At 38.1% G+C, this 16,879-nt stretch overlaps 1 protein-coding gene across 2 annotated transcripts in view; it reads left to right on the top strand.

Moving 5' to 3' along the window:
- Positions 1 to 16,879, top strand: part of LOC108498702 (probable acyl-CoA dehydrogenase 6) — a 78,400-nt gene that overhangs the window by 1,625 nt on the left and 59,896 nt on the right. For both annotated transcript variants that reach the window (XR_001875271.1, XM_017817725.1), the window contains exon 2: positions 9,982 to 10,102. Coding sequence is in view for 1 of the 2 variants with exons in the window: in XM_017817725.1 (XP_017673214.1) it covers positions 9,982 to 10,102 (121 nt within the window). In the remaining variant the exon portion in view is untranslated. The remainder of the gene's footprint in view (positions 1 to 9,981; positions 10,103 to 16,879) is intronic.

Genomic DNA, 16,879 nt, shown 5'->3' on the forward strand with positions numbered 1-16,879 from the left:
CAAGTGCATTGATGAAAAATCAGTGTCCTGAAACACAGAGGACAAAACCAGACATTGTGAAGACAGTGACTGGGAAGATTTTAAAAGTCCTGCTTCTTTGTCATGGATAGGTTAAGGCACACATTATATTGTATTTCAAGTGTTCACAGCTGTTTGTTTACTCAGAGATGAGATGAAGTGCAGGGGGAAGTAGCTCTATAGTGTCTGCTGGTGCAGTGTTTGCTGTTCTGCAGTGTGACACAATGTGGTTTTTTTTTATAAAACCTTTCCCCTCCCTTGTTTCTATGCCCCCCCCACCTGTTGAAGTGCTGCTAACAACACGCTCTACCTTGCTGGGTTCAGTGCCTGTAATTGCATCCTGGGCTAAGAAGGAATGTAGTGGTACATGTATTGCATAAAACTTTGTTATGAATATATTGTAGAAAAAATCACAGTAGGCAACATAAACCTGATTTTTTCATTGTCCTCTATTTTAAAAAATATTTATGTAGCATTTATTTTAGGTTTGATCTGATCATATAGGAAAAACAGAAAAATTACTAGTTCATGTCAAATCCAGTCTGATGTTGTTCACTTAAAGCTTCTAGCAATCAGTATTTGTTCTGGCTTAAGTTAAGCCTGTCCCTGATGACTTCAGGATAAACTGAAAAGTAAAGTCTTTGGGATACAAAGACCACTCAGGATCTGCACCACATTTTAAATATACCTGTTATGCAATCTGGGGCAGTTTTCCACTAATTAAATCCTAATGCCACTATCAGAGAAATCTGAGAAATTAGCAATGCAATTCCACGAGTGAGAATTGTTATTTTTTTTGTCTCCATTTATTTTGTTTTTTAGTATATTAAGTTAACGTATTTTAAATTATCTATAATTTTCCAATTGTTCTGAGCAGGATGAGGAAGAGACTCTTATAATTCCAGGGGGCTGTTTTTAGCAAGGGTATTGAAATGACCCTGTGAGTGGTTTCCTTTACAACTTTATAGGTCACCACCCTTCCTCTTGGAAATCGAAAATGTGACTTTTTCTTAACTTGTTGGACAATGCTTGCAGTGTTCTGGTATCCCACGACTTGTTGCAATAATTAAATTACAGTATAACTGGTTTGAAGGAAAAAGGTTTAACCTACTCTGGATATGTATGCATAACAATATTCCTATACATACAGGATGTATACATGCTATCCATTTTTCTTTTTCTCTGGCATTAGTGATATTGAGAAATTGGTAAATTTGCTACATATTTTTCTGGAGTGCCATGTAATATGAATGACGTTTCATTTTATGCCTAGTGGTGACTGGTTCTAGTTACACTGTGTAGTGTGTCTGTAGGATGAGGATTTCCCCCTTGACAATGAAACTCCACCGAAGGACATCTATACCTTATTTGCACTCTTGGCTTGTGTGTCATGAGTTTCTGTTTATTCATCTATGTATTGTACAAGAATTAATGTCCTTTCATATTAGTGCACGAATGATCCAAATTAAATATTAACATTTGCTTTAGCTTTCTGGTAAAATTACTGTAAATTCTCTGTCAAAATAATATGGCTCTTTTTGACCACCTGCAAAATACTGAACGGTGACCACTATTACCGCTGGAGCACCTTGGATGGAGTTGGTTTATTTATCTCTGTAACAAATCATAAATCCCTGTCACAGAACAGCAAAGTAATAAGTTGCTGGTATTACAAATAAATCAGTTAAAAGTTAGTGTCTCGCTGAGTTGGGGGGGAGAAAAGAGACAACTGAATCTGAAAAATACTGGCACCTGTAATTTTAAAACCTAATTTATCATGTACCTGAGGTAAAAGTTTCAGGAAGAAAACAGGTAAATGTGACATTGATAAGGCTCACAGAGTCTGTACTGAGTGCCCTTCTGTCCCTTCTGTCTAAGGGAAGCAAATGTATTCCCAGATTCTGGGGTATTTGAAATAGCCTTTGTCATCTTGTGACTGATAGAAAGATCATACAAACATTTAGGGGCCAATTGTGTTGCTGGTGCCAAGAATTTTGGTGTCAATTTAACAGAGAGGAAATCTGTATAATTGAATTTTGTTGTTATTGGAAGAGGCAGCTGGGATATACCACTGTAATAAGAGGGACCATCCAGTACATCCATGAGAGCCCTACCAAGAGTTGCTTTTAAATCAGTGTAGAGGAGTAAGAGGGAAAAAAAAAAGAGCTTCAACATATTCAAGCACGATCTGTAAAAAGCTTTTTCTAATAGTAGGACAAATGTTAGTTAATGTACGAATGCTTCATTGTGTAGCAAAAATGCAGTAAAGACAATTTTGTAAGCAATGCTCCTATTTGTTACTTGGTGTCAGAGTATTGCATACATCTGAGATTGCAGTTGTTGTGTCCAAACACTGGATTTTTTTCCTACCCCCTATTAATGTTAGAACAGATTTCCACTGCATTGAGTTAGACTTTGTGTGCCTAAGGGATACTTTTGTGCCTCAGGTCTAGTTATTGTATTGCTTTATCATTGCCACATCTGATTAGATTAGGCAATTCAGTTACTTTCTTCCAACAACTAAAGTTTTGTCTTAATAAGCAGCTTATGACTGAGCAAACATCTGGGCTTAAACAGGTTTTGCCATGACAGTTCAGATGTAATGGTGTGAGCCATAGTGAGAAAACTTTTCTTCCTACAGGGAGGTAATCCAGAGCCAGGAGGACCCAAATCCCAGCATCTGGTAGACATTACACTGTACCTCAACTCAGCATCTATGTGTTGAAAAGTATGAGTTGCAGGAGCAAAAAAACCCGTCACTTGCTCAGTTTTGTACAGCTTTCACAACTTGATACAAGTAGCCTGGATACTATACAAACATATTTGTATAGTATATTATAGTATACTATACTATACGAGTAACCAGAGCTCCCAGTCATCCAAAAGGCTTGTCCAACCGACATCAGTGCCTAGACTGGTCTTTCATTTTCTTAGTATGATGACGATGATGACGTGTGCCCTCTGCTTCTTCAATGGGGCTCCCAGACGTGCCAGCTCCCAGATCTGTGCCAACAAATACGCACAGGGTGGAGGGCAGCGCATGCTTCTGCACTCCTGGCAGACCTGTAGGATTTTAAGCTTTCAGTAAGTGTTGGCAAAAACTTTGTGGTTGATTCAGGGTTTGGATTTTCTGGTTTCCTGAAGTAAAATCTGTAGCCAGATGTATGGGATCAAAAGATAATCAGTATTCGATTTTCTGAACCAGTTTATGCTTTATGTATTAGGTATGCTGCAAGGAACTGTGTTACAGTGAAAGGGAAGAAACACAATGATTTAAACAGAAGTATGTCCAGTTACTGCCAAGTGAATAGACCAGGCAAAATTATAGAATAAAGTGCATGCTTTTTTCCATGAGAAAATTAGATTTTGTAAAAACAGATGAGGACAGGTATATTTTATTATACAATGAGAAACTGCCAACTTCTGTGTTATAGAGGTTTTCGTTCCACTATTTTTTTTCCTCTGAGAAATGGAAAACTTAATTTAGTAACAGTTTGTTCCCATATCTGCTGATCACTGCAGTCTTTGGTACCCAGTGCTGTAGCAGATTTCATGATTACTTTGTTGCCTGTGGCACAGCTTTATTGAAGGTACAAAAGAATTGTGGTGCTCTAATTAAACAGTTTTAAATACAGCTTTTCGTTTCAGACTTATATTTTTCAGCTATTAGGAAAAATTTCTGGTTTTTTTCCCCCTTATATAAGACTAGTGAATATTGGTTTAAAATCCACTGGAAGCATCTCTGGAAGCTCAGCTCTGGCCACAGCTATGTGCAATGGCAGTGGAGAAACCCAGATGTGAGCCAGGCCTGTTCACCCTCACTTTGCAGCAATGAACAAAGAAGTAGAAGTATCCTAAAGATACCAGAAGCACTAGATGATGTATTATCTGCCCCTTTGAACTGGCTTTATAGTGCTAAGCTTGAATTACTTTTTTCCTGAATGTCTCAAGCTTATGTAACACCCGTAGTGAAAGGGAAAAGGGGAAACGTCAGAAATATCTGTGTATTTACAAGTAAATGTGCACACATGTACAGAGTAGATTGAGGAGGGGTTATCTGTAACCTGACGTAGTTGATATGTCTTTTTGTTTATTCTGTCAAGTGCTTAGTACATTTACAAGCAAAATAAAAGATCAGCAATGCAGTCCATGGAAAAGGAGCATGGTGAGACTAAGTGTCTGCCATGGAGACCATGCTCAGCCAGGTACTTCAGTGTGGTCCTAACTTTATCTTTCTGTAATACCACCAAAGCAAGGGGACTGGCAATGTGTTTAAATGGGGTAGGTGGAACCATTATTTTGTTTTCTGTTTAAGGTTTTTTAGGTATGGAATTAAAAAAAAAAAACAACTTAAAAAGCTCAAGTCAAAAGTACTTCATTTTTGTTCTTTATTTTAATTGTCTGCATATTCTGCTTTTAGGACTTTTTTTCCCTACCACATGTTTTTCACAGGGTCATGAAACAGATGTCTGCTCTTAAATTGAACTTTTTCAGTTCAACCCCATATCATTGTGGAAAACACTTTCTTGGCTTGTTTTCCAGCAACAGTCCAATGATAGCTCAGAGTACAGAAGTTTCTGTATCATCACTGAGGCCTAGTCCCAAATCCCATACTGCAATAGGACAAATTCTTCATTGACAACTCTTGTAGACAGTCATTTGCCCAGGTGGTCACATCATATGTTTGGCTGGGTAGTCAACTATGAATATAGAATGAGGTGCAGAGTGTATCCAAATGCCAAATCTTCTCCACTGTGGGCAAGAGGGAGACCTGCCTTCCTTCTGTAAAGGGGAGAAGTGTTTTGGCAGCATCTAGGACATTTGCTACCTTGGCAGGACCCCTTGCATAGCCGTGAGTCATATTTTACATAGATCTCCTAGGTACGTCGTAACTAATAATAATGTATGTTTTATAAAAGAAGAATTGAGGGCTATCCCCCTTTCTTCAGTTAGTATTAAAAAAAGCCCAAATCAACACAACAGCAACAAAAAACCCCAAACAACCAAAACCAACCAAAAAACCCAACCAAACAAACTAAACAAAAAAACAAACAAAAAAACCCAAAGAAAACAATCACCAGAAAACGGTCCTGCAAAACTTCCTGGAGACCTTTGCCCAGTGGTGGTGATACATCCTGAAAGAGGAAGCAGTAGGCTGCAACTTTGCTCTCTAGGTCATGGCAGAATTCAGACAAGCTCATAATACTGGATTTTGGTTGCCAGAAGAAAGTGCACTAAATAACTTCATATGAGCAGACAGGGTTAGTGCTGCAGGGAGCATTTTCTGGCTGCTGTGTGGTTAAATCATATTTGTTTAATGAGTTTTTTTTTTTAACTTGTGGTTTTTTAAGTCACATACTGCCTCTGTTTCTGCACCCTATGTCATCAGAGACTGAATGATTGGCTCTCCTGCTGGGGCACTGCCCCTGTCAGGTCCGGGCTTGCCACTACCATGTGGGGTGACTCAGGCACTCAGGCAGCTCCTGACTTCTGCTAGGGTCTCCTAGCATGTGTCATGGGGACTGGAAGCACAGAAGTTTGTTGCTTATTTATTTGCTTTTTGCATTAAAGATCCTATTAATTGCATCATCTTCGGTTATTATATTAATAGAGCTAAGTTTGATTACTGCAACTTGATTTAAAGGGAAAAAAATGCTGTTCCTAACATAATATTGTACAGTTATGTCATGGAATCATAGAATGGTTTGGGTTGAAAGGGACCTTAAAGATCATCTATTTCCAACCTCCTGCCATGGGCAGTGATGCCAGCCACTAGATTATGTTGCTCAGGCCCCCATCCAACCTGGACTTGAACATTTCCAGGGATGGAGCATCCAGAACCTTTCTAGGCAGCCTGCTACAGTGCTTCATCATCCTCTGAGTAAAGAATTTCTTCCTAACATCTAATCTAATTCTGCCCCCTCAGAATCCATTTAATCTTAATATGAAATAACTTTTGCTTGGACATTTTCTCTTGCTTTTCTAGTAAATTAGTCTAATCTCAACTGAGATATAACTCAGCTTTAGTAAAAGTTTGTGTAATTTTTTTAAGAATTCAGTGTATTATTTTCAAGATTCATCATTTTGCTAATAGTGTGCTGAAATATGCTACCACTGTACAGTATTATAAGCTGTGGATATAAGAGGTGTTGTGTGTAGAAGTGGTATGGCCTTTAATTTCTAGTTTGAATTGCATGATGGAAGGTAAACTTGCTGGTGAATAATGAAAAGAAATTTAATTGATGTAAAGAACATCTGTACATGCTCTCAGTACCCAAATTAATTCAATTACAGTTTCTACTGTTGTAGAATGCATTTATTTTAGAATGCAGAGAGAATTAAATGGCAATTGCTAATGTTTCTCGGTACCTGTAGGTACAATATCAGCACAGAATATTGAGCATTATGTGAAGGAAAACCCCCAACTGTAAATTTTTGTTACTTTTCTCATTTAAATAGTACAATAAATTCCAATAGAATATAGTCAAAACATGCAACTCTTTGGCAATCATTTGGAGGGATATTTTAATTGCTTTGTTTTAAAGAGAAATTAGAATAATCTACTTTTTAAAAATTTGAATTTCCATATCTGTCCCCTCTATAACCCTGCCATTGCATTTCCCCATTCCTGGACAGGAAGCTACAGGTGCTGTTTTCACAAAACTTTGTCAAAACTATTTTTAATGAAAACACTTTTATTTTTCTTACCATCATTCAACAAAAAACGAATTTGTTGGCTCTATCAGTTTCCGACTGGGCAAATATCCACCAGTGTTTTTCAAGATAATTCACAGCTGATACCAGCCCTGAGGCCATTCTTTGGGAGGCTCCCCAGAGAGTAGCCTGAATTCTCGTGGGGATGCAGGCTAAACCAGGGCTGCCTCCAGAACCTAGTCCTTTAGGTTTGCATCGTCACTGTTCAGATGAAGCAGCCTGAGAAAAACACCAGTCCCATACATGAGACTTACTGTACCCTTGCTGTCAGGAAAATAACAGAGTTTCTGTTGTGATTTACTGGAACTTTATCAGCAGTGGGAAAGTTATATGGCTCCATATATATGCCATTGAGATTTGACTAGCTAGACCAGGTGGAAGGATTTCCTTTGTGGCTGGGAATATCTGTCAGATAGCATCAGTAGTATGCAGTGCTAAATATTTCTACTGAGAGAAGTTTGACATATTGTTATAGTTGGTATCCTAGTGATGCAAGTTTAGATGCTGACACCCATGATTTCCATGGGATGATAAAGCATATATAAATCAGCAGAACAGTTGCTGCATGCTGCCTAAAGCTCACTTCTCTATATTCTCCAAACACTGCACGTATACATTATGGTTTAAGTTAAGGTGTCTACATAATACTTGTCTGCAGTTCAAGTGTGAAATATTTCTCTGAGGGTACAAATGTGAGGAAGTTGTTAAAGCCAAGGAAAGGGACAAATCCAGTGGTTAGGAGTACAGCACTGTTTGACCCATCTTCAGCAATGTTTTAAGCACATGTTTAGTAATTACTTGTGTTCCTTCACTCATTGCTGACTTGACCTTTTGAAAATACCTCTCCCTGTTTCCGTTTGTCTTTTCTAGGAAGGGATGATAATATCCAATAATCAGTGCTGAAGAATCAGCCAGCTGAGCAGTACTGTAATTCTCCAGCAATGTGGCTTGTGTTTGTATGTGTTAGTACAAGGCAAACCTTATAATCATAAGGGTGCCCCCGAACCCCTTATGATTATAAAATAACGTGTGACTTTTTGAAGAAGTTTGTGACTGAAGTGTAAAAGCTTCTGATAGGACCTATTTAATTCTTTGTAAAAATACAGTCCAATAGCGTTCAGCAGCTAAGAAAAAACTGTGACTATCAGCATCTGGACTGTGCTATTAATCTTTTTTTGAGTTTAGGGGCATAAACCATTTGTGGTTTGTGCAGTGAGGTTATCTCTGGTTTTTTTTGTTGTGTCATGCAAAACAGATCTTCTTTTACTCAGCATGGCAAACTTTACCTGGTAATAATTCAGCTTTGTTAAATGATTTGAGTTTTCCTCAAAGGCACAGGAGCAAGCAGGTTATAATCTGAAGAAATCATGCCTCAGTCATTTTTCTGACTTTGTTTAACTTCAAAGGTAGCTTTGTATGAAGGCTGTGAAACGCTTGGCCCCGCACCAGCCATAACAAACATAAAATTCTGTTAGTACATTTACTTCATATTTTTGCCAAGATCTATCAAAACACTGGGAAAACTTTATGTATTTCATAACCTCTTTCAGGCATTTCCCTGGACATTACCTGATGAGTATTGTCAGATGTTACTACAGTCAAAAAGGTATTTCACCACCTGCAACTCAACATTGAGGGTCAGCATCTTAGGATCTGAGCATCTAGAATATTGCAATATAGAAGTGAAAGGTGAACTCTCCTAGATAGGGTTCTGGTATTTTGTTACTATTGATCATGAGGCCTATGTTAATCAATATAAGAGAGGAAGAGAGATGATAATTACTGAATGACTTGAACATCTAGTATATTAATTTTTCAGAATTTGGTGAGAGAATTGAAAAAGTGATTTTTCTGTTATGAGCAATGAAGTATGCTTATTTCTGTGGCCAACTGGAAGGCAGAAGCCAGCCATATATGGGCTGGAGTTCTCCAAAGAATGTTCAATAAATAGATAGTTTGGAAGAAAGTTCCTCAGGGTCTCAAGAACACAGCAGTTCGGGAGGGAGAGGATTCTATTTCCAGCTCAAGAAATAGTTAGCACCACAGGGCTTGTTTATTTAGTGTGGAGAGAAGACTAAGATGAGTACATTCTTGAAAAAGTAAATTCTCTCTTTATGAAACAGTGTAGCAGTAAAATCATGGTCACAGGTTAAAAACATTAGCTTTTTATTGGCAACTGGTGTTTGTTTTGGTAGGGTTTGTTTCCATTTGGACCCCCTTGTGCTGGCTGACACAGGTGCATGGTGCACTTGGCCACATGGTAGAAGCAGCCTGTGCCAACTCCTGGTTTGGCTGGTGGATGTAGGAGAGGTGGTCAGGATACATCTGACTCCTTTTGAGAGCTGTCGAAACTGCATCTGCCTCACACTGGGCTGGTAGGCAGCAAAAATGCACCTGCCCATTTTGCTTCCTGCCCATGGCCAAGGAAATGTGGAATTTTGTGGAGTGAAACATCTGGCCCCTGTGCTCTCAAACCTGAAAGTGTTACTGAATGTAGGGGCTGTATCCCAGATGTGTTTTGCTCGCAACAGCTGGATGGGAAGACAGCAACCTGAATAGAGCAAGGACGATAGCCAGGCAGCGTGGGACATTGACTTTTAGTAGGTGTGCAGCAGTAGAATAGTCAAGAGTTGCCCAGGGACTAGACTTGGGAATATCACAAATTCTGGAAGGAGACTATATTTTTCCAGTATATGTTCTGTCAGACCGTAGGAAAGTCTAAACACAGACTGAACATAACTGCCCTGAACAGCATTGACTTCCCTGGGAGCGTTTCAGGTAAAGGGAGAGGAAATGAAGTCTCTCCCACTTGCCTGTCTTGGTGCTGTGTGTGATCATTGTGAACAACTCATCAACCTTTTTTGGCAACATTCCTTTGAGGATAATCCGGATTTCCCTTCCTGTCACTTTCTAGGATCTGTACCCAAAAAGGTAACAAATGGTGAGGGGAAACTACCATTTTTATAGGACTTGGACAGGCTTAAACCATCCCTGGTGGCTTACTGTTTTAGTAGTTGTAATTTCTAAAATAATTATTAATATATGCTTCATTAAAACTTTTGTAATAATTGTGGATGGGTAGAGAATAAGGATATCCAACAGGAAATAAGAAAATTATTGGGCTTTCAAAATTTTTCCTGTACCTTTCTCTTTTCTTCCTAGATTACAATTTTTAGGAAAAATTAATCAAAGTTGTTTGTGTAGAAATGTCTGTGTTATTAACATCTAAAATTTATTTTTCAAATCTAGATTATCGATAAGGAGATTAATCCCTTTGTGGACAAGTGGGAAGAAGAAGGACAGTTCCCAGCACATAAAGTGTTTAAAACCCTGGGACAGGCTGGATTCCTTGGTGTGGATAAGCCAACAGGTAAGAGAGTGTATAACTCCCGAGTATTGATGCTGATGGTGATAGACTAAATACATTATCTGAATTTCCTCTTGACCCAGATCAAAACATGGGTTGGAATTTATGCAAAGTTTACTTTTATTCCTCAGTCGCATATGTGCTGGTTGCCAACTCTGCAAATACAGAAAATAACATTGCTGAATGCTCAAGTTGTTATTCTCAAAACGTAAAAATGTTAAAACCTGCACAACTGTTATTTTAAAGTCAGTTAAATGAACATCATTTCAATTTTCAACATAAAATCTGTATAATAACTTTTCTTCTGGATCTGGACACATATGGAATAATCTAAATCTTCGTTAATGAAACCACAGTTTGAAGACATTGAAAGTGTTTTAAGATTTGGCCTATACACTTCCTGAAGTTGCAGCCTGTACGTCACTGTAATGTAGTCTGTCTCACTGTTCAAAGAATGAGGTTAGTGTGGGTTTTAGGCCATTATGCCCTAGACTGTCTTTAAAATGCACTATTCCAGCCCACAATAGCCTGAACAGAACAGCCTAACATACAATAATGACAGAGCAAGTTTCATGTGTATGTATATCTATGTATCTACATATATAGATATATATAGGTGATGCAAAAAGTCAGGAAGTCCAGAGGAATAAGAAGTATTTCTGCTCTTCAGATACAATACATATTCCACTAGTTTTTTTGTTTACATGCAATATATATATACTTGTTTTCTTCTTGAATGCTACTGTTACATGTTCATGTCAAAATTCCCCGTTGTTTTCCCCTTGTTTTCTTCTTCTTGGTCAAAAAGTGTAAAACAAAGGCAGGTTTACACAAGCAAACTTTTAGCAACTGGGGTGAATTCAGAGCAGCCTGAAGGGACAATGTATGAACAGGTAACTCTAGATAGTTGCCTATATGGAGCAAGTCACACAACCTTAGGTATGCCACACCACATCATTATGTTGCTAAGGGATAGGGTTCTGTGGAACAAATTATACCTTTCTACTACCTACTTTCAGAGGAAATTTTTCCTCTTGAAATAAACTTTCATATTCTTACACATTACAATGTGGAAGGTTTTTCCCTAGTTGTTCAGTTGGAGCTCAGAGAACTGTTTAGCTATGATTGTCTGACAAATCCAATTAGGTCTGAGCTGGTATTTCTTTACAGAAATGCTGACAGTTTGAGATTATACTTCAGATCTATTTAAAGGACAAATAGGATTATTGGGGGAGGGAGAAAACCATCTCTGCCTTCTGCTATAATTGTTTCATAGGCAGATTTGAATTCCATCTCAATGGGTCTCCTTCACACTGCTAATATTCGTGTTGGTTGTAATAGTGGTGCATTATATTGCTGGCAGATTGCAGTCCTGTCTTGTTATATTCATCTTGGAACATGCAGGGACTTCAGCTGGGGTAAGGAACCTCGTTGCTGAGCATGCTGCACATAAAACATTGTAGTGATGGGAACTTTGTATAATGCTCACAAAATAGATAGGACGAGAAATAACTGGAGTTACATCTAGTGAAGAGGGGACTTGTGGAGGTAAAGTTGGGCACAGAAAGTTGCATGTACTGACTATACTTGTCATACCCATGTTTAAGACTGTTTTAACTTTGGCCTTGATGCTTGTTTCTAGCTGTTAATGTAATTTATTTGGCCTCTGCAGCTGCATTTTATAAAAGATATAAAAAATGGGTAAAATTCTCAGAAACATGTGGTCCATCTCAATTCATCTTCCGGAGCAAGGTATTGGTGGGTACAGAAAATGCACCAACCCCTTGGAAGATGCTGTCTTTGCAGCATTCAGTTGTGCAACAGAATGTCACCAGATCCAGCTTTGCTGTGTATTGGTGTAATGACATCAGGTAGAACCTGAAAGTCCTGAAACTTTCTCATGATGGTAAGTGAAACAGTCAGGTGTGGGACTGTTTCAGGTGTGGCACAATCTCAACAGCATGACTTAGGCAAAGCCTGAAATTTCTCTTTTACACTTCTACAAAGTACTTACACTTGATGTGTGATTAGCAGGTACTGGTAGTAGTATTAAAATAAAATTAAGAGATATGCCTTTTATGCTCTGCTCAGATGCTTCTGTTATTTAAGTGTTGTGTGCAGAGGAAGAGAGGTCTTAAGAGATTTGTGGAAGCCAAGAGCAGCTGGGAGTTTTGGAGGGATGTTGTGGGAGGTCTGGAGAAGAGAGCCTAAATTGATTTGAGGAGAACAATTGCAATATAGAGCAGTGTGAGTAACAACCTGCCCTACTTTCTCTTTTCAGCACAAACCAAATTATAATTATCATATTGCATCTCTTCAAATCCAGATCATAAAATATTCTCTTTTAGTTAACTCACTTCAGTAGCAGCTGCAATTATGAAATACAATTTTTTCTGAATTCATTTTTCAAGATCATTCTCTCAAGTATGGAAGTTTTTTTTTCCTGCAGAATTAATTTTGAAGATTTTTCGTTGGGCAGAAAAGGGTCACAAACTTGTTTTGCTTAGATAGAAGGAAACATCTGTTGGATTTCAGATTTGTTGAAAGTGGACTTTTTCCTGTGTAAACACCATTCCCTTTATGAACAATGAGCTGCTTTTGAGCAGGTTTTTAAAAGAATGTGCCTTACATGTGTCCCTTATCATTGGAAACTTTCTCCATGTGGAGAACTGATTTGGGGCACTATTTTTATTGCAAAGGTTCCATCAACTCCCACTGTAGTCAGTTGTGGGCTACAAACTTAACAGAGTTTTCCTATGTATTTTTCACAGTTGTTTATGCTTCTAGTGAATATTGGCTGTGGTTCAGGATGTTAGTTGGAGGGGTTGTGTAAACACTGTGGGCAAGGCCCAAACATGCACCCATAATTGGAGAATTCTTAAGATGGAAAAGCAGATTTAACTTATTGCACTGTCTGGTCCATTCTCTACCAGAGAAAGTGTCTTCTTGTTGAACCATTTGTCTGCTCTGTTATTTTTTACATGACTCAAAAATAGTGCATATGCTGGTTTTCCTTAGGAAAAAGTCTGTGTTCTGTTATATAGGGAGATTCTTCCTGTTAGTAAAATACATGCAGAAAAGTGAAATCATTTATGCATAGAAAGTGTCTTTTTGCTCTATTACAGAATCACTCAGTCCAGCCTGAAGTATTTCGTTTGAGGGGAAAAAACCAGCATCTCTATATACTTACTATTCTTCATTTATATTTACTGAGTACTTATCCATAAATTATAAAATTCTGGATTATGGAGGTACTGACAATCCTAAAAGTAAGGGCTGAAAATACTAGCGTATGCAGCAACAATATTTTAAGTTGTCTTGGTTGTTGGCCATTGTCTGCTTTTTTAAGGGAAGTGGGCAAGACGTATTCTTTCAGTTATTTAATGTGCACATTAAATATGAGATGAGATATTGGAGTAAAAGCTGAAAAGATCTATGTGGTCATTTGTGATCTTACGGTTTATGAATCAAAGCCTTGGCTGTTGCTAAATTTTAGGATGTGTTGCCAAATACACAGGCTCAAAATGTACTGTTCTGTGCCTGTGTAGGCCAATGCAGATGATTAAAAGTTGATTTTATCAGCTCATGCATAAGTACAGGAATCCCATAAAGGATAGGAGAGGAAGATTTGTAAGAGGGCAGTGTCTGCTCTCCTGCATACTCACATAGCATCACAGTGAAACATGAGTGTTAACGATGCCCACTCTGGGTATTTCATTAGTGTTTTCACTGGCAGTACTATAGGAATATTTAGAAGAATGCATTAGCAGCTAGAAATAATTATGACAGATTTGTCCAAATAATAACCTTCATTCATTCCTGTCAAACGCTTAGCAGTGAACTTAGAAAATAGGTTCTTAAATATATCAGGAAAGTCAGGAGACTGTGGTAAGACTTGTACATGGATGGGAAAGTATAGTTCTGCACTACATATCTCATTCCCCTACTGCTGGGATATATTACTTGGAGAAAGTGATAAGCAGCATGTTCTTGTCATTTGAGACAGATAAGCATCTGATGAAACAAATGTTTCAAATGACTGATTGCACTGCAATTGGAAAATGATGCAATATCTTTCCTTAAGAAAGCCTGTCTAAGTGTCTGTGTGTGAATGTGGGAATATAGATCTAGACTACCCTCTAAGGTTAATTTTGTTTTCTTCACATGTGTACATTTCTCTGGTATAGTGGGACCTTATGAGAATCACTTGGAAAGAATATGTGAGGTTATTTTTTTTCCCCTTTCCATGATACTAAGCCTTTTTATTATATGGAATGAGCAAAGGAAGGACCTGGGAGGATCAGTGAATTCTGTCACTAGAAAGGGATTTAGTAGTTCAGGTGAAACAGTGTTTGATTGTATTTAATAGAGTAACTGAAAGTTTTTCTGGTACATCTATGGATAAAAGTGAAAAGGGATATATTTGTCAGAAGTGAATTCATTTGCCCCAAACCATTTCTGTATGGTTACAATGGACTGGCTCCAATGCTTGTACTTGATTTAGATTTAAGCATAGTCAGCTGAACTAATTGCTTATCTCTTTTTCACTTACAAAGGAGTGCGATAGTAGTTCATAAATAATAGTTGCTCTCCAAAAGTTTGTGAGAGAAGCCATGTTTTCAGACAGCAATGAACCAGTAAATCAGCACTCTGAAATGTTTATCAGCTATCATGTATACCTGTTTTGCAATCAAGAAATAACTTTGATAGGCCTCTGAAAAACCAATAGATCAAATAAGTCACTGCTTTATTTGAATCAATTTGATAACAAAATTAGTGATGGGTGGCAGGAGTTTGGAGACCTTGATCAGATAAGTAGAAGAAATTTCAGGTGCTTATCTGACCTTGTTAATTTGGTGGATTGCATTGAAATCTCAGGAAAACAGGTTTTTGTAAGTGCACATATAAGTTCACGTGTGGTTAAGACTTTTTTTCCCCTCCTCTGCTGTTGTGAAATGCTGACAATTCAAGTCCCACCTAGCATCTTGCAAGTGCAGGATGAAATTCAATTGAAAATAGTAGGGAGGGGACAGTTTGCTGCATTTCACAGATCATCAGATATTTCTGATCAGACAAGGAAATGAGAACTTGAATTCATCTTTGTTTTTTTTCTCAGCTGTGTACATGACTTGGAAATGGGAGTGCTTCATTCTTCATGACTGGTTGGGAAGTGCAGCAGTATCTCTGGGAATAGCTTGTTCAGCTACCAAAAGCAGTTTTGTAGAAACACCCAGCAGAGAACAGACTTACTGAAGGACAGCCAGTCTCTGTGGAAGAGATAATCTTCCTTTAAAGGTTTTGTTGATAGAGGGATCAGATTAGTTCCTGGGATTCTGTTTTTGTACTTGAGATAAGGCAAATCCTCACACTTCTGACTTGTAATGCACAACACAGCAGTACCTCATATGGTTCAGGTATGCTTATAACAGTACCTCAGGGGCAGACTTAGGAGTTTCTGAAATCTGGTACTTGTACCACTGGCAGTTACAGATTATGTCAAAATGATATTGAGAAAGAAATTTAAAATGCCTCTTGCTTGGAGGAAGTGAGAAGTATTTAACTGGAAGCAAATGCTCCCCTATGTATGTGCAATGAAATCCTTGAGCTCTTGACGCACCATTCTCTCACGTCATACCTGCTGTGCCAAATTCCCTTCTGTGTATCACAGGCTTTGCACAAACTGTCAGACCTCTATAGTGTCTTGAAGCTGACTGGGAGCACTTAGACTACATTTGTAGAGAAGAGATAGTTACAAGCAGCTGTCGCTGTTCTGTTCCCGTTCTGTACTTGTTCTGCTGTGGGTTGTGCAGGAGAGTCTGTCCTATCTTGTACTTGATGTTCCCTCAGTTTTGTAGGAAATCGTTCGGTTTGGGGATTTTTCACAGAGGTAAATCTGCTAAAAATCTGATGGTCTTGATTTTATAATTGTGAATAAGAGAGGAATGCACACTAAAGAGAGCAGGTGAATATATTAAAGAAATATGAAATCATATAATACCTGAAAAGAATATAGGAATTGAGACCTTATTTGATAAGACATACTGTTTGGGAAGTTTGCACTAGAAGAATAATGTTTATTCTTTACTTTTGTGGATCGAATGGCAAAACTGCCTCTTGATAAAGCCTGGCCAATGAATTAGCTTATACTAAAATAAAATTGGTATTACAAGTCTCTCTAATTTACACATAGCTGTCTTTTCCCATCAAGATTCTTGACATCCTGTCATATGTCTGGATGGCATAATCAAAAATCTTTCTGAAAGGTATGAGTGCACCTACTACTCTTTGAGACATGTCAGTACACTGAGTGTTGTGAGCATGGGAAAATTATCTTTGTGAAGTGTAGGCCTAATTCAGTTTTACCCACTCATTTTTGCATTATGAACTGCTGGAAGCGAAGGTTGATTTCTGTCATGGGGCTGAAATGGGGAAAAATATTGTGAAACAGTCATTCTGAGGATGACATAGAAAATCTCTAAAAAGATGTTGACTTGTCAACACTTGCAGATCCCATGGGTCAATAACCAAATTTAAAACCTTGAATGATATCTGGCTTGAAGAGAGGATTAACAAGATTGCAGTAAAAGTGTGTTGTTCCTAGTTAAGTATTTCTATCCCCAGCATTTGAGCATGATAAGAAGCTAGTGTCCAGGCTGTGCAAACCTGAACGTGTTTAGCTGAATAAGAAGAAATGAAAGGGGAAAAACTAGACAAGAAAGGTGTTTAGTTTTAGTTCTCCTATTCTGTTCTAACATTTTAAATCTCTAGTGACCCAGTTCA

Source organism: Lepidothrix coronata, unplaced genomic scaffold, assembly GCF_001604755.1.
Source record: "Lepidothrix coronata isolate B3197 unplaced genomic scaffold, Lepidothrix_coronata-1.0 Scaffold62, whole genome shotgun sequence".
Taxonomy (NCBI): Eukaryota; Metazoa; Chordata; class Aves; order Passeriformes; family Pipridae; genus Lepidothrix; species Lepidothrix coronata.